At 42.0% G+C, this 25,754-nt stretch overlaps 1 protein-coding gene across 5 annotated transcripts in view; it reads right to left on the bottom strand.

The window, feature by feature from the left end:
• Positions 1-25,754, bottom strand: part of pitpnm3 (PITPNM family member 3) — a 668,094-nt gene that overhangs the window by 362,140 nt on the left and 280,200 nt on the right. For 4 of the 5 annotated variants that reach the window (XM_072589638.1, XM_072589639.1, XM_072589640.1 and 1 more), the window contains one exon: positions 22,899-23,006. The exons of the other annotated variant lie outside the window; for it this stretch is intronic. In XM_072589638.1, coding sequence (XP_072445739.1) covers positions 22,899-23,006 — 108 coding nt within the window. The remainder of the gene's footprint in view (positions 1-22,898; positions 23,007-25,754) is intronic. 5 annotated transcript variants of the gene reach the window in all.

Raw genomic sequence — 25,754 nt, 5'->3', positions numbered from 1 at the left:
CCGATGTGGTCTCCTCTACATTGGGGAGACAGGCTGCCTACTTGCAGAACATTTCAGGGAACACCTCTGGGACACCCGCACCAACCAACCCAACTGCACCGTGGCTCAACACTTTAGCTCCTCCCCCTTCTCCGCTAATGACATGCAGGTCCTTGGCCTCCTCCATCGCCAGACCCTGGCCACACGACGCCTGGAGGAAGAGCGCCTCATCTTCCACCTAGGAACCCTCCAACCACATGGTATGAATGTAGATTTCTCCAGCTTCCTCATTTCCCCTCCCCCCATCTTATCTCAGTCCCAACCCTCGGATTCAGCACCACCCTCTTGACCTGCAATCTTCTTCCCGACCTCTCCGCCCCCACCCCATCTCCGGCCTATCACCCTCACCCTCACCTCTTTCCACCTATTGTATTCCCAGCGCTACTCCCCCAAATTCCCTCCCCCCTACCTTTTATCTCAGCCTGCTTGGCACACCAGCCTCATTCCTGAAGAAGGGCTTATGCCCGAAACGTCGATTCTCCTGGGAGTGGAGGTTGGGTTGGTGGAGGGTATGGACCTGACGAGGCAGTCGCGGAGGGAGTGGTCTCTCCGGAACGCTGATAGGGGTTGGGAGGGAAATATATCCCTGGTGGTGGGGTCTGTTTGGAGGTGGCGGAAATGACGGAGGATGATACGATATATCAGGCCAGGTTGCTGCCTGGCCTGCTGTGTTTTTCCAGCACCACATTTTTCAACTCTGTTCACAAGAACAGACAGAAATGAATGTTACCAACTCAACTCTCTCATTTAGGGATTAACCTGTGGATACATGTATGAGCTCCAAAATTAACATTAGCTGGCTGGCATGATTATGTACATGTTTTAAAATTTAGAGGTGCTAGACCTCTGTTTATTAACATCAAATACATCATGGACACTTAGATGCCAGTTAACAGACTAACATTGTTTTGCTGAACAAGTTGCTGTAATATTCAGAGGGCTATGGAACATGTATGGTGCTAGAGCAGAATTTCTCCATATCATTCTGCAGCCCCACGATAATCTATGAGACAACTTGTTACTATTGTCCATGATACATCCTGTTGTCATGCTATCAAATATATAAGAGAAGATGAATACTAACATCTTTGTATAACAAGCCTTCTGGCAGTTTCATCTACTGCGGTCTTCAATGAGATCATGCATGCTGGAATTATTTTCTCAGCGCAACAGCTACGTCAGCTCGGTTTTGACAAAGTTTGACATGTCCAAACAGTGCTGGAAGAAAGCAAGCATGGCACCCAGCCATGCATGGAGCAAGGCCAAGTGAAAAACTATGTGGTACACACCAGATCAATCCCAAACGGCATTACGGCAAAAATGGCAATTTCTATCACTACAGCTTGAGAATAGATTTTTTTTAAAAATCTGTACTGGGTGTACACATAACACTGCTAACCTTCTGATGATTTAAAACTATTGTTTTTTGTGAAACCTCTGAATGTGTCCTGTCAAAAAAAGATATCTTCAGAAATTTTTGAGCCTTTCAGATCTTTTGGTTTAGCTCTGCTATTACATTTATATTCTCTGCAGTGAGGTCACAGGTTGGTGTAACTGCTCCTGCATGAGCAATGATTCTGGGTAATCTCAAGAATCTCTATCCTTTGCATAAATATACCTTCATTTGATATAATCTGTCCCCTTTTCTTGTTGTGAGAATTGGTTCCTGAATTATAATTACAATGGATGCAAAACGATTGTCTTTTGAATTTTTGTTATCTTTGAAAGTATCATCAGTCAATGCATTTTTGGGATATTACATGCCTCCACTGATCAATTTGTATATGTCTTTAGAATATTTTACAAGCAGATTTGCTTGTCTGGGAACAGTCCGTTGTTATGATTCATATAATCTCACTTTGTTGACAAATAAAAAAAACCTTTTCGATTCGACATGAATCACCATAGATTCATCAGTCCTCAGCCATTTAAAATACAAGGGAAAGGATCTTCTGTTTCCAAGTCATCAATCAGTATATGTTTTATTGTGTGATTCTTCATAATAGTCTAAAGGGAATTTTAATATAAGTTGCATGCTCCATTGCAACAAGTGACCCACTTTCCAACTTTACTGCATAAGTTTACAGTAATGCTAGAGCTTTCACTTGTGGAGTTAATTTATCCATGTGATTCAAATTATTCCAGTTAAAATCAACTACAGCAAAATGTAAATTTAGTTGAGAGAAAGGAAGATGTCATAGTCACAATTAGAGTTGAGTGATGTGCAAATATCACATTAATTACTACCAAGATAGCCTTAAATATCGCAGATTAGAAAGCTCATTCCACAGTGGCAGTTTTTCTTTCTCAGTCATGTGATGATCCTAAATATAAAACCACTTCCACTGTGACCTGCTGCAAATTAAGTGCTTTCAAATGTAAGCCAGTTTGTTTTGTTGAAAAGGAATTAAACTATTTTTAAAACATGACACCCCCATAAATTTTTATTAAACCAATTGTACATGTTCTGTCCCTAAACACCAAAACATTTTAACTAATAATTCTATGTGAGCATCCTCCTTTTATGAAGATACTTGAATGTTTTCACTGTCCCTTTCAAATAATTTTCCATGACAACATTAAAGCCTTTTCTTTACTTTTATTTATTTTTATACCTTTCCAATTGTTTATTTATGTATGTTAAATATTCTTTTTCGCTTCATTTAATTTTTGGATATCTAACATTAATATGTTTATATTTTGGGACTAATATTTTCTTCATTCTACCATCCCCCACCTGCCCATCCCCATTTCAAATTATCTACTGTGAACAAAGTCCAGAGGGTCTGTCTTTGTGCCTGACATCTTCACCTGCTGCACTGTTTGATTGTCTGAAATCCACCAGTCCGGTGTTTTTCTTTCTGGAAGGATTACATTTTGTCACATTGAAAGATCTTCTTTCTTTAGCAGGCTGTTGATCTTCCATTCCAGAGTGCAATCTGTAATCTGGCAATTCCGGATCTCTTGGTCTTTGGGAGGAACCATCTCTAGGCTTGCTTTCAGACCGCCTGTTCTGCAACACTTCTTCAGTAATTTTCTTGGCTGCTGACCTTTCATTTCTTATCCATTTGGAGTCACCGGGATCTTGATTTGCTTGACTGTAAGTTCTGATGGGTGACCTGTATAAGTTTCTGCCCACTCTAGATGTTCCACTGTCAAGCATTTCACATGACAATCCTTCTTCAGCCATTCTGGTGGAATGTGTGCTTACTTGACTTAACACTTTGCTTTCATACTTCTCCAGCCTATGTTCTTCTTCATATGGTATACTAGATGATGCCTCTGGACTTGTTTTTCCAAGATCATAGAGTGAATGTTGTATATCTCTATGAGAGGATCTGTATTCAGAATGGCCCTGTTCCGGGGCTATGTTATCTGAATGTTTCTTAGCATCCTGAGATGCTTTATACAGTGATGTATAAAAATCCAGAGATATGTCTGAACCTATTGAATCAGGTGAGGAGCATCGATTTTCATTGTTTCCTTCAGATACAGAACAATTTGAGGATATCAATGAATGTCCACTTCCCTTTTTCTTTAAAATCTTCTTGCCTTGGTAGAAATTATATTCAAAGTTGTCTGACAATGCATCCTCATCTCTAACTGCTTTGGGATATGCAATACAGTTGGAATCTATTTCTCTAGATGAATGTGATGCATTTTCATTATGGTATTTCTCGTATTTTGCATTGTAGTCTTTTACTTTGTGGGAATGGAGGACAGAGTTCTTTAATTGAATAGATACCCCACACTTGACAGCAGCAGATTTCCTCTTAGGACATTCAGCTGGAACTGTGTCACTTGAATTCTTGTCCAGGGTCAGCACTGAAGCTGTTTGCTTTTGCAGTATTTTCTCCTTAATTTCTGCTTCCCTTCTTCGTTTCCTTTCATAATAGTCCTTCCACACCAGGACAGCATGATTAAGATCAAGTTTTTTCTCTAGTATGCTTTTCAACCCATTAAATGTCTCGGGTGACGCAGTTTCCCACCGTGGAGACTTATCTGCTTTACCAAGACTGGCTGCTGACCACTGTTTCCGACAATAGTTAAAAGCAGCAGATCTTCTTGCTGGATCACCGGAAACCTCTTTCAGAAACTGCTTTTCATTTCCCATCAAATCTATTTCATTCCCTGTATCCTTTACCATTCTCTCTTTCACCGTTTTCATACTTGATTGAATTTCGGCTGCTGGGGTCTTAGTTTGTTCTTCTGCAATACTGGACTCTATATTCTCACCACTTAATCCAAATCTTTCATAACCCTGCTCGAACCTCTCCTTACCATCAGTTTTTATTCTATGACCACCCCATTTTGCACTGCTGGCTCCAATTTTCTCCCAGTGGGCGTGCAATACTTTTACTTCAATCCCTGGTTTTGTCTCATGGTTCCCTTGACTTTTCAGACTGCCTGGTAGAGAGTGACTCTTAGCAGATATCTCAGTTGGTTTGGCTATTTGAACAGAAATGGTTGCTTTTGCCAACTGATGAGAATTTGATTCACTTGCCTGAGTAGATTTTCTAGCCCCTTCTTTATCCCTTTGATCATTGCCATATCCCAAAAATTGTACTTCAGTCAAAAAGCTTTCTTTCTTACTATTCTTTGTAATTAAATCTTCTGTTCTCAATTCTTCAGCTGAATTACATTGATGTTGAGGAACAGAAAATGACGCACTATTCCGTGCTGACATAGTCTCTGTCTCAACATTGTCAGTACAAGATGCACAAATGATGTTGTGAACCCTCTGATGATTTAATGCATTGTGCACATCACTTTTCCGAAACTGCTGAATATGTATTTTGTCTAAAGAGGTGTCTCCAGATATTTGCCCGGATTGTTCCAGCATTTCGGCCTTTTTTAAACCTAATTCAGTAAAATTTGTTTGACAGCCTCCATTTTCTGCTGGTACAAATCCAGGGTCTGCTGGTTTCTTCTGGTTTGGTTCTGCTGTCACATTCATATTCTCTGCAGTGGGGGCAACAAGTTGATGCAACTGCTCCTGCATGAGAGATAATTCCGGGGAATCTCTAGAATCTTTTTCTGTTGCGTAAATATTCCTTCTTTTGATGTAATCCCTACCTTTCTCTTTTGCATCTCCAGAACTGGGTCTATAAATATAATCACAAATAGATAGGAAAGCATTGTCTGTCACATCTTTGCTGGTTTTTAAAGTATTATCAATCAACTCATTTTTGGGATAACCCTGGTTTGTTTTGTCCAATTCCTTTCTGTATTTAGAATCTCTTACAAGCTGCTCTCCTGGCCTAGTCTGGTGTGATGATCTGAATGATTCTGTACCAGTTGGTTCAGGAATAGAAGATTTTCTCAGGTCTGACTTCTTCACCCCTTGATCTCTGTGTCCTTGACCATTTAAACTGTAAAGGAAAGGGTCTTCTGTTCCCAAGGTACCAGTCAGAGTCTCTGGTTTATCATGTGTTCCCTCCGTCAACCTAATACAATCAAGATCAGCAGACATATCCCCAGGATCTTCATGCTGTAGCACTTGTACTTGAACCTCTCTCTTCGATACAATCTCGCCTGCATCTTCTGATTTTGAGGAGCAATCAGTTTTCTCATACCTTTGCTTTGAAGCAGGTATTTGTGATATATGAAACCATTGATACAGATTTGTTTCGGAAGATTTTTTTACCTTTCTTATTTGCTTAACATCAAAACGTCCTTCAGTGGATGAACTGACTGGCATCATCATTTCTGCCAGATCCACATGCCTTACGTCCTCTTCCATTTTGCACTTCACACCCGAAATAGCTTTTGTTCTAACTTCCTCCATTCCCCAGCCTCTTCAAATGCTCAGCTTGCAAAGTTACAAATTATGCACCGCATAATAAAAGCAATTATTATGACTCAGCTCTTTATGATCTGGCACCACATCACAATATTGATTTTGCATCATCGGTGAAATCACAAAGGCACTTTATTTTAATGCTTAATCAATTCTCTCTGGTCAGTGGGGAATTTAGAATGTACTGTTGGAATTGTTTCAGTTGCTCTTACAATGCTAGATATTTCTGGAGCTACAGTTCTTTACTTCCCCATCAGACTCCAAAAGGGGTCACTTGGGTGAATCATGCCTGGTCTGTGGAGTCAGTACAGCAGATTTCCCTCTGCTCCCAAAACTCAAAGCATGGCTGAAGCATTGCTATAAACCAGTGCACCCTAGTACACCCACAGCCTACCTTTGACATCAGCTTTGGATCTTTAATGCTCCTGTCTGATTCACACCCAATTGGGAAGCTGTGAGCATCAGTAGCTCTTCAATTTGGATCCCATTAACTCCTCCAACTTGAAGGGGGTTGGACAGCAGAGGAAAGGAATACCAAGGGTTAGACGTTGGTAAGGGAAGCCTTGTCCAGCACCAAAGAACTTTAATTCTCATCATGATCTTACAAATGTCATTAAAAAAGGAAATCATTGCTTTAGTGTAAGCCTTCCAGCCAGACCCTATTAGTGGCTACTGGTTTGGCCGCTAGGTGCTGGGTCTTGCCCATTGGCAGGTGGATGTCTGCAAGACCTGATGTATGTCATTGGGGCTTGAATTTCAAACCACATCACCATCCTCATAAGGTGGGTGATCCAGCTGCTCACCATCTGGACCAGCAAGAAGCGGCACTGAGTGGATTGGGAGCAGGAACATGACTGCAAATGGATACTCTACCACATGCCTTTTTGTGTATATATTTATTGAAACATTTTTTTCCACTCTTTTACAAAAAAATCCAAGAATGTTATAAAAGTACAAAAGTACAGAAAAGTTAAAATAATATCGTACTATTTATATTACAGTAAAAATATCATACAATTATGTTACAGCAGCATTGACAATAAACTGCCTCCTATTCTTCAAGATATAGTCGTCTCATATTTAGTTAACTTAAACCAAATTAGAATGTGGTAGGGTTATGCTAAAGAACAGTCATACCGGGACTCAAAACGTTAACTCAGTTTCTCTCTCCGCAGATGCTGCCAGACCTGCTGAGTTTCTTCAGTATTTTCTGCGTTTGTGCTGTCACATTACTACTCAGAAGAAGCAATTAAAATGATTCCTACAGAGGTTTTTCCTAATCATTACTCAAGCATAGTCTGTGCTATTATAATCTACTCTGTGTCAAAGTAACAGTAATGGAATTCTGTGAGAGTAATTGAAACCACCGTCAATTCACTGTCATGGGCTTGAGTTCAAACCAGAGTTCACAAGTTGGGGTATTGTTTCCTAGCATTCCAGATAGTTAAATGCATGCAATTGCTTGCAAAGGAGTTGGGGAAGAACTGAGGAGGGGAACAAGGCTTTAACATACAAGTTCAACCTTTAGTGTAGCTGAGTTACCAATTTCAACTGGACTGTTGTGGACCAAATAAAAAGCATTCCACATTCTCACATCTGGTTTCCAGACAATTGGTTCAGAAAAACGCCCCAGAGATTGGAGAAACCAGTGAAAAGATTCCTGAAGACAGAATGAATGCCATATCTATATCAAATAAAGTCTTAGAAGTTTGGTTTTCTGAATGATTACAGAATTTATCACAATATCTGCAGTTTGAGAAGAAGTTGCCTTGTGGACTTTTATACCTGGCAACTGAAAGCTGATCAGCTCACTGTTGATGGAAATATTCTGAACTAATTTTTTGCTGTTACGCTGTAAAACTAGCAGCAGATAAGAGACAATTGTTAGTTTGCAGCAACTGGAATTGATGTTGTTAAAAGTCCACAAATACATAGATAAGGAAGTGCTTTCTAATTGATTTTCCAATGTTGAGCAGCAAGTCCACAATGTTCTGGCCATTAATCTAGAGGAAGAAAAGGTGGAGGCATCACGTGTCCAGATTTCCAATGTGGTCTTCACAGCGTAAAATCAGAAAACCATATCTATTATTTCAGTTGACAATGTCCCAGCAGGAGATAAGAGAAACACTAGCACTTGTGAGCCTTGTAACCATAGGACTATCCTTTATTCCTAATGGTCTAGATCACTGCTCTCTGACCAATATTACAAATATGAGTTTTATAAGATCGTTATGTTTCATTGTGTCTTCAATTTAAAGTGAATGATGGAGTCATGTGACCTATTTGGGGCTCTGTCTGACAACAAGGCTGGGTGAAATGGCTGTTAAAAAATTAAAGGGAAATCACGCTTGTTTTGCAAAAAGAAGGTGTAGGTTATCATATCTGGAATACAATCGCAGCATCATCTGTGTTTACAATGGACAGATTGCTCATCTCCATAGACTCAGGAAAGTCTTGGCAATGTCAGAATCTAAATAATGATTCTTTAAACCACTCATTCACTCCCAAGAAAAAAAAGAGGATAGCTCATCAGCACTTCTATCTGAATGCAAGGCCTATGTGATTCATTTTGCAATGGATTGGACTTTGAGAAGCAAGAGTGCCTAAGAATTAAAAACTGAAAGAACTGCACTTGCTAGAAATACAGAAAGGAAAACAGAAATTACTGGAAGTGCTCAGCAGGTCTGGCAGCACCTGTGGAGAGAAAGCACAGTTAAAGGTGGCACAGCGGCTCAGTGGTTAGCATTGCTACCTCACAGCGCCAGGGACCTGGGTTCAATTCCAGCCTCAGGTACCTGTCTGTGTGGAGCTTGCATGGTCTCCCCGTGTCTGTGTGGATTTCCTCTGGGTGATCTGATTTCCTCCTACAGTCCAAAGATGTGCAAGTTAAGTAGATTGGTCATGCTAAAATGCCCATAGTGAATTCATTAATGCCCACGGATGTGTAGGTTAGGTGCATTATCTATGGGTCACAGGAAAGGGGTGGGGGGATGGGTCTGGGTGGGATGCTCTTTGGAAGGCTGATTCGAACAGCCTGGGTATTGGAACTACCCTGAGGCACCAGAGTGTTCACATGGTCGTCAACAAATAGACAACTTCTAGATCACAATACACCAGTATGGAAAAAGTAAGGCCCAATGTAAATATCCAGGTATTGACGCCAACACTCTGCAACATGTAAATGCCAGTTTCCAGACGCAGTTGCCTTTTCATTTTGTCTTGGTGGCTACCTTCATCTGATGGCAATAACAAGTTAGTGTGAAGACAATCTGCACTCTGAAATGGATTGGAATGAGATCATTTTACTCAGAATTGGAACAGAAGGTCATTTTCAGGATTCATTGATACTCTTACCATAAAGATAAGGTGCAGTAATTTTTATTAAGCAGTTTCGAGCTTACTTTTCAGAAATATTCCTTTATGAAGTTTAGGTCCAGTCAAGGTGGACTCCATGTTGTTGACAATTACTGCTTGCAAAGCCAGGGCATGGTCACCACATAAGCAGATGCATGGCCTTCATTATTAGCATGATGCTCATGTAAAGATTGAGGATCATTAGCAAAAGGACTGTGTTTTATGGCAAACCAGTGATGTGGATATAAGGCAACTGACTCTGTTGCCCAAGTTGACACATTTTCACCTGTTGCTTATCATCATCTAAAGCATGTGAAATATTTTGAGGCAATCAAGTGCTGGAATCCTGCGCACATCTTACATTTCTTCTCGATGCATGTTCCAAGGACCGAGATTCAATGGCAGCAAGTATTGTTCTGCTGAAGGCTCACTTGATCTTTAGAGTTCATTGTCTTGACAAAATGCCACTTTCTCCCGTAGATAATATATCCCAGGAGTTTACTGATAATGCAGAAGAATCATACTGGCCGATAGCTACTCAAATCGTAAATCAACAATATACTAAATCAGTTTTAGAATAGATTAGATTCTCTACAGTGTGGTAACAGGCTCTTTGGCCCACCCAATCCACACTGACCCTCCAAAGAGTAACCCAACCAGACCCACTTCCCTCTGACTAATGCACCTATCGCTATGTGCAATTTAGCATCGCCAATTCACCCAACCTGCGCATCTTTGGACTGTGGGAGGAAACCCACGCAGACACGGGAAGAATGTGCAAACTCCACACAGACAATCACCTGAGGCTGGAATCGAACCTGGGACCCTGGTGCTGTGAGGCAGCAGTGCTAACCACTGAGCCATAGTAATGACCCATGCCCACCCACCCCCCCCAACCAAACTATACTTTTGAGATGAGTCTGACTTCCAATTCGAGCAGCTCTTGGCCGATGAAAATAAAAACAAATAGAGAAAGCACCTGACCGGTCGGTCTCCCTTTCTAAACCAGCCTTTGCTTTGTCGTGCTAATGGCACTGGGGTGAACCAGAGGGATTGAAGTCACTGTCCAACGCCATCAATAATGGATCCCACATTCGGTGTTTCTATTAAGCAGGTACTTTGTGCTCATCACCATTTTGACAGCAATGGAATTGAGCTGGACTCTTGAAATCTGATGTTCTCTCAAATTTGTAACATCAAGACATTGTTGGACGACCTATGGTCATGTAAAATGACTGAACAAAATTTACAGTAAGAGGCATATTTTCTACTCTGCCTTCAGAATGAATTGAAGGCAGAAGTGAGCTGATTACCTCATACACCACATGAGAGATATTCTACATTTCCCAACTGAGAATTTTGATTATTTCACCGTGAAGATGTGGAACAAAAACAAGTTTCAAATTTATTCATTCATTTCTCACTACACGCACTGAAACATTAAAATAAATCAGGCTACTTTATGCCATCAATAAGTTTCTGTGACATCATAAATAAAGTAATATATATTTATTGTACCCAATGGGGTGTCAGACAGTTGGCATTATTTGCTGGAAAAGCATACAAATCTGTTGAAAGGGTAAAGGTTATGTGGCCAATCTGGACTAAGAAACCTCAACCCAATGACTATTTACCAAACCAAATTCCCCTTTGCTTTAGTCATCACATGACTGTCAGCTACCACAATGCTTAAGAGAGTCCCAAATCAAACCACTGAGAAATATGCACAAGAAAAATATTGTCTTTGCCCAGTACAGAAAGTATATGCTGGGGCCCGAATCATGTGAAGTATTTCATAATTCTTCTAAATTTTCTTTTCAAATGACTTTTAGATGTATGTTCGAGAATGTCAAGTGGAGTAAGCACCCAACTCCTGCTCCACTTCATTGCATCCAATTTGCTAAATAAAGCCTGAAACAAGGGTTGAGCAACTCATGTGAACACGTATGGAGACCACTACCTGCTGTCACCAGGAAGAAATGAAAACATTCCAATATTGTTCTCAGAAATTGGCCTCTTTGCAACCTAACACTTGTAAATGTCACATTGTGGGGTCCAATATCTACTACATTCTTCACTGAGCAAACTACACAGTGGAAGACTGGTAATAGTAAGCCCATAGAGACCCCAAATTTCCATCGAATTTTAACCAGTTAAAACAAGGCAACCTACAGACAAAGCACATTGGTTAGTTTCTAGCTGCTGGGCCACAATAGCTGTGATGAAATGGTCTTGCAGTGTTATTTGGATCTAAGTGGGAAGAGTTCCAGTTTACAGTAATATCTCTGTCCCTTCAGGACACTTTAATAACCTAGCCTTGCTGAAAAATCAACAATGTCTGAAGTGCTGAAAACCTGGCTGGCTTAACTATCAGATATTAAAGATGCCGCAGAGAATTAACTTAATTCACATGTTTCATTCCTGAATGTCAACTTGGAGTTATCTGAGCCCAAAGAGAAACATTTCACGAGCTCCTCAACAATTATACTCTTTCCATTTCATTTTACAATCAAAGGAAGCAGTCAATTTCTTTAGATGAGTCCATTCCTGAGAGGTCAGCTCACGACACAATGCAGTCTAACCTTACTGATTTAGCGTAAGACCCATAAATGCCACCCATATTCTCACTGTGCTGCATTCAAAATTCAATAGATTAATAACACAATATAGAGAATATACAAAGGTTGAAGGCTAGAAGCGACAGAATAGGAGAATCAAACCATAGTACAAAAGTACAGTTTAAATTGTTCACAATGTCTTGGAATTGTTTTGGTTTGGATTCATACTTCAATAAGATTTCCAGAATTTTAAAATTTTTGTTCTTTTTATAGCTTAAGGCAAACTGACAGCTTTTTAATAAAACAGCAAGTCAGTGGTACAAACCATTTTTAAAAAAATCTGACATATCTTCAAATTCTATAGAAACATTTTTTTTAAATTAGTGAGAAAGTACAAAGTTTCAAACTTCATGTCAGTTCATGGGGCACAATTAGGGAACTGCAACTGACAACCCAATCCCTCTGATAGAGGGACCAACAAGCAAATCAGGATACCTTCTGACTTGTGACCCAGTGACTCCTGCCTCTCGACACCACTACTCAAAATCACAGGATGCCTGACATTGCAAAAAGCCATCTAAGTACTGTTGAATTGTAGTCACTGTTGTTATGTTTGAAACCAGTTTGTATACAGCACACAGTATAGAACATGATTTCAATGGAATTAAATCTTTTAGGTTCAATAGTGGACAGGTGATCTATTCAGCCAGACTACTGCCCTGTACAATTGCCCTGCACTTCTATTTTTAATTTAAAAAGATAAATAACCGAAGTCAAGAGCACTGAATACAAAGCTCACCTTAAACTTAATGGAAGCATCTTATTTATGTTTTAAGAAGGATTCACTAGATATCTTAGAGAACAGCAATTTCTATTGCAAGAAGGTGAACACCAAATACATTAATCACACTGCAGGCTGTTGTCCAGCAGCCTTCTGGTAGTGCAGCATGCCTAGTTGCTAATGGAACAAAATAGAAAAAAGCAGCAACAAACCCTCAAGAAACTTCATTGATCTGCAAGTCATCACTAACCACCTTACTTTTGTTATTCAGTGCTTGCAATTTTCTGTCATTCCGATGAAAAGGAGAAAAAATTGGTATAGACCAGAGTGTGAGAAATTTATAGATCAGAGCATTGTTTATTGCAATGAGGATATATATAGATTGTAAAGGCATCTACGTGAGAACACAGGGGATACAAGCTACCACCAAGTTCCAAGGATGTATCTGTCTTTTATTTAATCAAAAGGCTTGGTTAAGAACTATGGTGTGGGGACATGAACAAATTAAAGGAGAAACACATATATTGAACAGCGATTAAAGTATACTAAGCTTAAAGTTTGAGAGTTTGAAGATTGTAAGAAGTAAATATCAGCAACAAAATAATACATACCCAGCAAATGAGACCCTTATTTCATAATTAATATCACAAAAGTTTCATTATCAGAGGAGGAAGAGAAAGAATTAATATTATTGGACTTCAAATGACTGTGGGCATTTAATCACTGACACAACAGACTGCAGTAACAGTATGCATTCATGACTGTAGAAAGATCCTGCAGCTCCTCCAAGCATAGACAATGACTTGTAATAAATATTGAGGAATATTTATTATATTTCTCAAAGCTCTAGCTGCCTCTACTGACTTATCTCCAGTGCTTCTGTGGATCCGCTGGGCTGAGATTTCCTCTGGGACAAGTATGCTGCTGGAAGAGGACGCATTGTCCACCAACCTAATTTCACCAGGACCCTCAACCATTTTCAAAAACATTAGCTTCCAGTGAAATCTCTACTGCACAGAACAGCTTGGCACAGAGGGCCACAGGATACAAAAAACACTGCAGTAGAAACTAAAGAAAAAGAAAGGAGTCAATGCAGAAGGGCCCAATGCTTGTTTTAGGTTTTGGCTGACAGGTCTGAGGAAGGTTAAAGGTGTCCAATAGCGAGGCCTCACTCTCCAAAATGCAGCCTGTTGATGAGGTCTTCTCTTGGTTGTCAGTGGTAGACAAGAAATGAGGCAGTGAACTTTGTCTTCTATCAGACAGTGGCACAATGGTTAGCACTGCTGCTTCACCAGGGAACCAGGTTTGATTCCATCCTTAGACGACTGTCTGCGTGGAGTTTGCACATTTTCCCCATGTCTGCTTCCTCCAGGTTTCCTCCCACAGCCCAAAAAGATATGCCGGTTAGGTAGATTGGCCATGCGAAATTGCCTGTGTCCAGGAATGTATCGGTCAGGTGGATTAGCCATGGAAATGCAGAGTTACAGGTGGTTGGTGTGGATACAATGAGCCGAATGACCTGTTTCCATACAGTAGGGAATCTCTGATAAGATGATTGACTGAATACGCTGCTGAATGATTAAGGTAATGGAGATTTGTGGCTGCACTGGCAGCCGCTGGATTAGTGCAGCCAGCCAGGCCAAATATCACCTCATTTCAATTAGAATTGTGTAGGAAATTCTGACAAGTCTGCCATTTTCATCAGTCTGATTAGGTTTGTACAGGAACTGTTGGGTCAGTCACTTATTAACCTTTCCCAGTCAAAGCTGATTCGAATATTACTTGCTTAAGGAAGCCATTGCTAATAACAATGGCAAAAGCACTTTTCAAGCGTTTACTAAACAATGGGAAAACGAAAATAACTCACCGAACTGGTGACAAAGGACAAACAAGCAGGCTGGCTAGCACAGTTCCAACAACAACAAGCCCAACTTAACGATAAAAAAGTGATCATCACAGATCCAGTTTCACACTGACTTATTTTCCAATTGTACTCTTGCACGGGGCACAAATGTACTGTGCGAACAATGAAAACATGTAATACAATTAACTATGAAAATGGTTTAAGGATGGAAGAATAAAGTTACTGCATCTGATGCAAATTTAATGGAGTATTAGAATGATCATTTCTGGAGCCTGTAATACCACAGTATGTAAAGTTAATAACTTGTTGATTGGGTTGTTAAAAGTTACACAGATGATGGGCATTTTTTGAATAAGGAATGGGGTCCCATATAAAGCGAGTCAGAGGGACTCTTGCGGCATAGTGGCAGTATCCCTAGCTCTCTGCCAGAAGGTCTGAGTTTCAGCCTTATCTGTTCCGGAGGTGTGCCATGACATGGACAAATTGGTTAATTATGAGAAAATTATGAAGACAGTCAGCTGGAAAACTTGGGTGGCAGCAAGGAAGTACAAATCTGTAAGGCTGACCCTGTGAATAAATCTACTCCAATGGAAAATAATTCTGTTTTGTTTCAAACTTTTTAATATGGAATTGGTACGTCCACCTTAGCACCAGTGAATCAATTCCTTACCTTGTCCTACTCCTCCACTATCCTGTCAATGTCAGAATTTAAAAAGCCATCATGTAGAGGTACCAGTGTTGGACTGGGGTGGACAAAGTTAAAAATCAAGTAATACCAGATTATAGTCCAACAGGTTTATTTGAAAGTACTTTTCAAGCTTGTACTGTTGGACTATGACCTGAATTCAAAAAGGGAGGTATATCTCAGACAGTATACATCAGAAGCAAGTCAACCAAGGTCATTCACCACAAACAAACAAACAAACAAACAAACAAACACACACACACACACACACACACACACACCTTCCAGCTCTCCAATTGGTTCCTTATTGTATTGGCCCAGAAAACCATCCCAAATACACTCTAGGAATTCCACCTCTATAATACTGTGGCTAATTTGATTTTCCCAATCTATATACCCATAATTCACCCGTAATTATAGATATTTTTTACTGCGTGCGATTGATTTCCTGTTTACTGTCATTCCCAACATCACTTGATAGTTTGGTGGTCTATACACCATGCCACAAATGGTTTTTGCCCTTTGGTATTAGTCAGTTCTCCCCACACAGATTATCCATTGCCTGGGCCAATATTTTTCCTCAATCTCATGTTTATATCCTCTTTAACCCATAATCCAACTCTTTAACTTGGCATATTCAAAGCTAATAGCTTTATTACACAAGCTGGTTAATTGAATCTCTCTGAATGTGTGCAGACATGGCCTCTTCATTCAAATAGATTAGATTAGATTAGATTAGATTACTTACAGTGTGGAAACAGGCCCTTCGGCCCAACAAGTCCACACCGCCCCGCCGAAGCGTAAACCACCCATACCCCTACATCTACATTTACCCCTTACCTAACACTATGGGCAATTTAGCATGGCCAATTCACCTAGCCTGCACATCTTTGCACTGTGGGAGGAAACCGGAGCACCCGGAGGAAACCCACGCAGACACGGGGAGAACGTGCAAACTCCACACAGTAAAAGGTATAAGTGGTGTTGCCAGCAAACTTATGAGTTGGTGTTTCTACGGAATTTGGCTTCACAGTCCTGGGTGTACAGGGAGTACAGTAGGGGGCAGAGAACACATCCTTGCCTGGTGCCAGTGTTGAGGAGATTTAGTGTAAGTTGAATCCTGGGCTTGAACAACAATTCACTTCTATCTGCTGATAGGCAATGACAAGTGCATTGGTAGAATGGTAGTGGGAGGATGATGAATTCTGTCATTCTGACAGAGGATGGAATTTTACACACCACAGATCAGTTGATACTTCCCCCAGATGGCATCTCAACTATTCTAATTATCTGTTAATTAGGAGTTACGATGCCCAAATAACTGGCCTGTTCTGAGACTGTGTGAGCTCCCTTGAATACTCTTATCTTCAATTATAAGGTCAATTGTCTGCACCCAGATGACAGCAATCGTAACATTTGAGTGGGACAGCATTTGACAGCATTTGAGTGGGAGCAGCGGCCGAGGAAAAACGAACCCGGGAGACTACAGCTAAGGTAAGACAGTTTGTTTCAAAATTACTTACCTGTAGCGGGCAGCGGTTTTTTTTTTCTCTCTCTCTTCACAAAAAGAGCGGGAGCAGCAGAGGAAGTGACGGTAAACAGAGGGGCAGCCGGGAAGGAGAACAGTGAGTATAAATACTCCCCCTTTAATCACCAACGGTCATTTGAGTGGGAGCAGCGGCCGAGGAAAAACGAACCCGGGAGACTACAGCTAAGGTAAGACAGTTTGTTTCAAAATTACTTACCTGTAGCGGGCAGCGGAAGTGAGGTTGGAGCGCATAGCTGGGCGGGAAGGTAAGTGATTAGTATTTGAGTGGGTGTGTTCTAGACCCCAGGTTATTGACTCAGTGTTCTTGTTTTTGGAGACAGTGTACAGTCATGGCAGCGCAGGCGGTGGAATGTTCCTCCTGCAGGATGTTTGAGGTAGGGGTGACCACCGATACTCCTGCCGACTTCGTGTGCAGGAAATGCAGTCAGATCCTGATCCTCACCGAACGAGTTAGGGAACTGGAACTGGAGCTGGATGAGCTGAGGATTATTCAAGAGGCTGAGAGGGTGATCGATAGAAGCTACAGGGACATAGTTACGCCAGAGAACAGAGGTAGCTGGGTAACAGTTAGAGGTGGGAAGGGGAAGAAACAGGCAGTGCAGGGTTCCCCTGTGGTCGTTCCCCTAAAAAATAAGTATGCAGCTTTGGAAACTGTTGGGGGGGACAGCCTTGCAGGTGTAAGCTGCAGTGAAGGGGTCTGTGGCTCTGAGATTCAGAAGGGAAAGGGGGAGAAGAGGAGAGTGCTAGTTATAGGGGACTCTCTAGTTAGAGGGACGGACAGGCGGTTCTGTGGACATGGGCGAGACTCTCGGCTGGTTTGTTGCCTCCCGGGTGCTAGGGTCCGAGACGTCTCAGACCGTGTCTTCAGAATCCTTAAGGGGGAGGGTGTGCAGCCAGAAGTCGTGGTACACATTGGCACCAACGACATAGGTAGGAAGAGGGGTGGGGAGGTCATTCAAGAGCTCAAGGAGTTAGGCTGGAAGCTAAAAGCTAGGACAGACAGAGTCGTCATCTCTGGGTTGTTGCCGGTGCCACGTGACAGAGAGGCAAAGAATAGGGAGAGAGTGCAGTTGAACACGTGGCTGCAAGGATGGTGTAGGAGGGAGGGCTTCAGATATTTGGACAATTGGACTGCATTCTGGGGAAGGTGGGACCTGTATAAACAGGACAGGTTGCACCTGAACCAGAAGGGCACCAATATCCTGGGGGGTAGGTTTGCTAGCACTCTTCGGGGGGGTTTAAACTAATTTGGCAGGGGGATGGGATCCGGACTTGTAGTCCAGCAAGTAAGCTAGCTGTGTGTCAGGATGTCCAAGACTGTAGGGAGGCTGTGGAGAAGGTAGCACTGACAGGGACTACTTGCGGACACAGAGATGGGCTCAAGTGCGTATACTTCAATGCAAGGAGTATCAGAAATAAGGTGGGTGAACTTAAGGCGTGGATCGGTACCTGGGACTACGATGTTGTGGCCATCACGGAAACATGGATAGATGAGGGACAGGAATGGCTGTTGGAGGTTCCTGGTTACAGATGTTTCAGTAAGATTAGGGAGGGTGGTAAAAAAGGAGGGGGGGTGGCATTGCTAATTAGAAATGGTATAACAGCTGCAGAAAGGAAGTTTGAGGGGGATCTGCCTCTGGAGGTAGTATGGGCTGAAGTCAGAAATAGGAAAGGTGCAGTCACCTTATTGGGTGTTTATTATAGGCCCCCCAATAGCAGCAGAGATGTGGAGAAACAGATTGGGAAACAGATTTTGGAAAGGTGCAGAAGCCACAGGGTCGTAGTCATGGGCGACTTCAACTTCCCAAATATTGATTGGAAGCTCTTTAGATCAAGTAGATTGGATGGGGCGGTGTTTGTGCAGTGTGTCCAGGAAGCTTTTCTAACGCAGTATGTAGATTGTCCAACCAGAGGGGAGGCCATATTGGATTTGGTACTCGGTAACGAACCGGGACAAGTGGTGGGCTTGTTGGTGGGTGAACATTTTGGTGATGGCGACCACAATTCTGTGACTTTCACCTTGGTTATGGAGAGAGATAGGTGCGCACAACAAGGTAGATTTTACAATTGGGGGAAGGGAAATTACGATGCTGTAAGACAGGATTTGAGGAGCATACGTTGGGAGCATAGGCTGTTAGGGAAGGATGTGGTGGAAATGTGGGACTTTTTCAAGGAGCAGATACGACGTGTCCTTGATATGTATGTACCGATCAGGCAGGGAAGAAATGGTCGTGTGAGGGAGCCTTGGTTGACGAGGGAGGTTGAATGTCTAGTAAAGAGGAAGAAGGAGGCTTACATAAGGTTGAGGAAACAAGGTTCAGACAGAGCAGTGGAGGGATACAGGATAGCCAGAAGGGACCTGAAGAAAGGGATTAGGAGAGCTAAGAGAGGGCATGAAAAATCCCTGGCGGATAGGATCAAGGATAACCCCAAGGCATTCTATGCATATGTGAGAAACCTGAGAATTACGAGAACGAGGGTAGGTCCGATCAAGGACAGTGGTGGGAGACTGTGTATTGAGTCGGAAGAGATAGGAGAGGTCTTGAACAAGTACTTCTCTTCAGTATTTACGAACGAGAGGGACCGTATTGTTGAAGAGGAGAGTGTGAAACGGACTGATAAGTTAGAAGAGATACCTGTTAGGAAGGAAGATGTGTTGGACATTTTGAACAACTTGAGGATAGACAAGTCCCCCGGGCCTGACGGGATATATCCTAGGATTATGTGGGAAGCAAGAGAGGAAATTGCAGTACCGTTGGCAATGATCTTCTCGTCTTCACTGGCAACTGGGGTGGTACCAGGGGACTGGAGAGTAGCGAATGTTGTGCCCCTGTTCAAAAAAGGGAATAGGGATAACCCCGGGAATTACAGGCCAGTTAGTCTTACTTCTGTAGCAGGCAAAGTAATGGAAAGGGTACTGAGGGATAGGATTTACGAGTATCTGGAAAGACACTGCTTGATTAGGGACAGCCAGCACGGATTTGTGAAGGGTAGGTCTTGCCTTACAAGTCTTATTGAATTCTTCGAGGAGGTGACCAAGCATGTGGATGAGGGTAGAGCAGTGGATGTAGTGTACATGGATTTTAGTAAGGCATTTGATAAGGTTCCCCATGGTAGGCTTATGCGGAAAGTCAGGAGGCATGGGATAGAGGGAAATTTGGCCAATTGGATAGAAAACTGGCTAACCGGTAGAAGTCAGAGAGTGGTGGTAGATGGTAAATATTCAGCATGGAGTCCAGTTACAAGTGGAGTTCCGCAGGGATCAGTTCTGGGTCCTCTGCTGTTTGTAATGTTTATTAATGACTTAGAGGAGGGAGTCGAAGGGTGGGTCAGTAAATTTGCAGATGATACAAAGATAGGTGGAGTTGTGGACAGTGAGGAGGGCTGTTGTCGGCTGCAGAGGGACTTAGATAGGATGCAGAGCTGGGCTGAGGAGTGGCAGATGGAGTTCAACCCTGCCAAGTGTGAGGTTGTCCATTTTGGAAGAACAAATAAGAATGCGGAATACAGGGTTAATGGTAGGGTTCTTGGTCAGGTGGAGGAACAGAGGGATCTTGGGGTCTATGTACATAGATCTTTGAAGGTTGCCACTCAGGTGGATAGAGTTTGTAAGAAGGCCTATGGAGTATTATCGTTCATTAGCAGAGGGATTGAATTCAAGAGTCGTGAGGTGATGTTGCAGCTGTACAGGACTTTGGTTAGGCCACATTTGGAGTACTGTGTGCAGTTCTGGTCGCCTCACTTTAGGAAAGATGTGGAAGCTTTGGAGAGGGTGCAGAGAAGATTTACCAGGATGTTGCCTGGAATGGAGAGTAGGTCGTACGAGGATAGGTTGAGAGTTCTCGGCCTTTTCTCGTTGGAACGGCGAAGGATGAGGGGTGACTTGATAGAGGTTTATAAGATGATCAGAGGAATAGATAGAGTAGACAGTCAGAAACTTTTTCCCCGGGTACAACAGAGTGTTACAAGGGGACATAAATTTAAGGTGAAGGGTGGAAGGTATAGGGGAGATGTCAGGGGTGGGTTCTTTACCCAGAGAGTGGTGGGGGCATGGAATGCGCTGCCCGAGGGAGTGGTAGAGTCAGATTCATTGGCGACCTTTAAGCGGCATTTGGATAGGTACATGGATGGGTGCTTAATCTAGGATAGAAGTTCGGCACAACATCGTGGGCCGAAGGGCCTGTTCTGTGCTGTATTGTTCTATGTTCTATGTTCTATGTAACCTTAGTCTGAGGTTTTATGACCGCTTTCAGCAACCCTTGGGTGGCTTATGCCTGTGCTGCAGTGGAAGCTGAGACGCTGCTCACTAGATGCTGCATCTCAGCTGAGTTCACAAGACACATGCCTACTACCACTGTGCATATCTTGCAGGATTGCATTGACTTGAGATTTGCATGTGATAGCTCAGATGAGGACACGACTGGGGCAGCCTGTGGAAAAACTCTAATGGGCCTCTACATCAAACTGTTTGGCTCATTGGCAAACCTTCCAGAGAATCTGCTATCATTATGTCAAGACACAGAAGAGCTTGGCTCCAAATTGGCTGATACCATTGTGTAGTGCTTGGAGCTTGTCCTTTCCAAAGTGAAAGTGCTGAATAATTCCATGAGAACAATTCTTGTGAACTCAGCTGAGATGCAGCATCTAGTGAGCAGCGTCTCAGCTTCCACTGCAGCACAGGCATAAGCCACCCAAGGGTTGCTGAAAGCGGTCATAAAACCTCAGACTAAGGTTACGATTGCTGTCATCTGGGTGCAGACAATTGACCTTATAATTGAAGATAAGAGTATTCAAGGGAGCTCACACAGTCTCAGAACAGGCCAGTTATTTGGGCATCGTAACTCCTAATTAACAGATAATTAGAATAGTTGAGATGCCATCTGGGGGAAGTATCAACTGATCTGTGGTGTGTAAAATTCCATCCTCTGTCAGAATGACAGAATTCATCATCCTCCCACTACCATTCTACCAATGCACTTGTCATTGCCTATCAGCAGATAGAAGTGAATTGTTGTTCAAGCCCAGGATTCAACTTACACTAAATCTCCTCAACACTGGCACCAGGCAAGGATGTGTTCTCTGCCCCCTACTGTACTCCCTGTACACCCAGGACTGTGAAGCCAAATTCCATAGAAACACCAACTCATAAGTTTGCTGGCAACACCACTACGGTAGGCTGTTTATCAAACAATGATCAAACAATACAGGAAGAAGACAGAGTGCTTGGTGACATGGTGCAATGATAACAATCCCTGTCTCAATGTCTGCAAAACAAAAGGACTAATCATTGACTTCAGGAAGGAAGGAGGCGGACACGCCGCTATCCACATCAACAGAGCTGAGGTGGAGAGGATCGACAGCATCAACTTCCCAGGAGTGACAATAACTGTCAATCTGTCCCGGACCGCCCTCATAGATGCGATGGTCAAAAAGGCACAACAGTGCCCCTTCTTCCTCAGATGGCTTAGGAAATTCGGCATGTGCATAAGGTCCCTCACCAACTTCTAAAGAAACACCATAGAAAGCATACTATCCGGGTGCATACGGCCTGGTAAGGCACCTGCTCTGCCCAGGACTGTGATAAACTATAGAAAGTAGTATGCACAGCCCTTACAATCACAGAAGCCAACCTCCCATCAACGGATCCATTTATACTTCTTGTTGCCATGGAAAGGTTGCCAAAATCATCAAAGAGCTGTCCCACCCGAGTAATACGCTCTTCCAACATCTTCTGTCAGGCAGAAGTTACAGAAGCTTGAACACACACACTAACAGGTTCAAGAACAGCTTCTTCCCTGCTGTTATTAGACTGCCGAATGGACCTCTCCAACTTCAAATGATGTTGGTCTTGCTAATGTTGGTCTTGCTTTGTGTACCTCCTATGCAGTGTAACCTTGTTTGCCTCACTCTGTCTAAGCACACTATGTTCTGTATGTCCTTGTTTGCTATGATCTGCCTGTCCTGCTCACAAAACAAGTCTTTTTACTGTACTTAGGTACATGTAACTACAGCAAACTAAATCAAAAATCAATTCCTCATCGAGATCTCTGCCTGGTTAGGACTCTTTAATATGGGCTAGTTTAGTTTTTTTTTAACATCTAGTCATTCAACAAATCTATCAATGAACATGATAAATAGAACATACAACAGTTAATGAACCTCAAATTTTATATGAATATTGAGATTACTTGTGATTCAATAACGGCACATTACATTGAAGAACTGACAGGAATGCAACTGTACCAGCATTCATATGAAGAATCCCTACCTTGGTGATCATCCAACTTTCCTATTGTCTCAATCTGTTCCACCAAATCATTCGAGTTCCATGTGCTCATTCCTAGCAGAAGAGCATTTTTACCTTCCGCCACCTCCTCTGCAAAAACAGATGATAATTGAAATGAAGATTACTATTCAGACTCTGTAAATGCCAGTCAGTTCTATCATAGAACCATCCTTCAAAAATGTCATTCAACTGAATAATTCTCTTTCTAAAGGATTCAGAAGTCAGAACCCAGCAGAATGTTCAAAGCATTTCCAGCCACACATCAAGATCAATGGATCATAACAATCTGGATCACCCTGTGCTACTTAATGAAATTATTGTAATTCAATTTCCTCACAAATTATTGTTTAAAATATATAAATGTACATTACAACACAACATAGCCCATGAAATCTTCAGTTTACTGTAATGTCTTTGGCTCAAACACACTAAAAAGACTGTTTATATAATGTTGACTGCTTGTAGTTTTAATATCTTCTGACAACTGATATCAGCAGATGGTTGCACAGCACCATCTTAGCACTTACTTCATAGATGCTAATTATACTCAAGCCATAAATTTATCTGTAATGCCAACACCATTACGGCAAAAAATAACTGGAGATCCAAAACGAAACTTTGTTAAAAGCGATATAATTCATAGAGTCACAGAATTATACTGCACAGAAACAGATCAGAACTTATCTGAAAAGCTAATATCCTGTCAAATGGTTTTTGACTTGAATTAGCTGGTGACTACAACCTACTACAAGATCACAAAAGGAAGATATTGCTGGCACTGAAAATCAGGTGGTGGCATTTTTAGAGTAGATTCCCTATGGTGTGGAGACAGGCCATTTGGCCCAACAAGTCTACACCAACCTTCCAAACAGTAACCCATCCAGATCCATTCCCCTACCTTATATTTACCCCTGACTAATGCACCTAACACTATAGGTAATTTAGCATAGCCAATTCACCTGAACTGCATATCTTTGAACTGTGGGAGGAAAACAGAGCACCCAGAGGAAGCCCACGCAGATACGGGGAGAATGTGCAAACTCCACACAGACAGTGACCTGAGGCAGGAATCAAACCCGGGTCCCTGGTGCTGTGAGGCAGCAGTGCTAACCACTGAGTCACTGTGCCACCCTTCTTGGGCAAGTGTAATTGTCACCAACATGTATTTGGATTTTGGATATTATTTAAAAGGTCTAATCAGCCTTTAAAATGGACATAAGTAGTTCTACAAGATGGCTCCCAACTGCTGCATGATTTGTCTTGTGAATGTAACTGCAATCAAAAGCAAACAGACTGTATTACCTTAAGAGTCAATCACAACAGGACATTAAATAATTAAAGGATTGCCCATTAAAACCTCAAAAGGCATGAAGATCCAAAGTTTCTGTAGTGTTGAACAGGAGACAAGAAAGGACATCACAAGGAATCCAAATATAATTGATTTGGCTTTGTTGAACAATGATTCATCAAAGTTAACATTTGCAGCTGTGACTGTTTGATTGTGATAAATATTAGCTGAGGACAGCCATTTGAAGAAAAATCATCTGACCACCATGAGGTGTTCACACCTCGAGAGATATGAGGTGATGCATTTGGGCACAACAAACAAGGCAAGGGAACACATGATGAATTGAAAGATTCTGGGAAGCACCCAAAGATAAGAGGGATCTTGGTGTGCATGTACATCAGTCTCTTAAGGTTTCAGGAGAGGTGGATAAGGTGGTTCAGAAGGTATATGGTATACTTGCCTTTGTTAGCCAAGGTATAGAGTTTAACAGCAGTGAGATCATGCTGTAAACATTGAGGCCACAGCTAGAATACTGTGTGAAGCTCTGGAGTCCACATTACAATAGCACTGAAAAAAGTGCAGAAGAGATTTACCAGGATGTTGTCCGTACTGGGGATTTGCAGTTATGAAAATAAGATAGAAAATTGATGGCAATGGTTGGCATTAAAAATTATGACTTGACTGCCCTAATGGAGACATAACATGCAGAATGACCAAGACTGAGAACTGACTATTAAAGGATATGTGACATTTTAGATAAGAAAAGGCATTTTAATGCCAATAATAAGGGACAGGACAGGTGTGTTAGTCAGAGGGAAATCCAATCAGAAGAACAGGATGTAGAATTTGGGTGGAGCTAAGGAACAGTGAGAGGCAGCAAACATTGGTATAGGTCACCAAAAATCATGGTAACATAATGTTTGCCTTAATTTAGTAAATTAGAGAGCACATGACAAGGGCAATGTAGTAATCATGGGTAACTTCAATCCACATATGGTCTAAGCCTCAGAGGGTAAAGAATACATGGGAGCCTGAGAGGCAACATTTTACACAAAGGGTGGTACACATGTGGATGAGTGGAAGCTTTTCAGGCAGGTATGTTAACATTTAAAATGTCCCCAACACTTAAAAGACATTTGAACAAATACATGGATAGGAAAGGTTTAGAAGGATATGGGCCAAGTGCAGGGAAATGGGGTTAACGTGGATGGACATTTTGGTCGGCATGGACCAGTTTGGGCCAAAGGGCCTGCTTCCATGCTGTAGGACTGTAGGACTCTATGACTGGCTAAATCTAATGATGCTCGTTGGATGCTGCCTGAACTGCTGTGCTCTTCCAGCACCACTAATCCAGTATTTGGTTTTCAGCATCTGCAGTCATTGTTTTTACCTTAAATCTAATGAGTACCAATGCTGTGGAAAAATAATTCCCGGAATGTGTTTGAGATAGTTTTCTGGAGCATTTTGTTGGGGAAACAGGTCAAGCACAAGCTATGTTTAGATCTAGTATTATGCATCATTAGTACACTTGACATAAAAAAGCCTTCAGA

This window comes from Chiloscyllium punctatum, chromosome 19 (genome assembly GCF_047496795.1).
Source record: "Chiloscyllium punctatum isolate Juve2018m chromosome 19, sChiPun1.3, whole genome shotgun sequence".
Lineage (NCBI taxonomy): Eukaryota > Metazoa > Chordata > Chondrichthyes > Orectolobiformes > Hemiscylliidae > Chiloscyllium > Chiloscyllium punctatum.
This window is presented reverse-complemented; position numbering and strand designations above follow the sequence as displayed.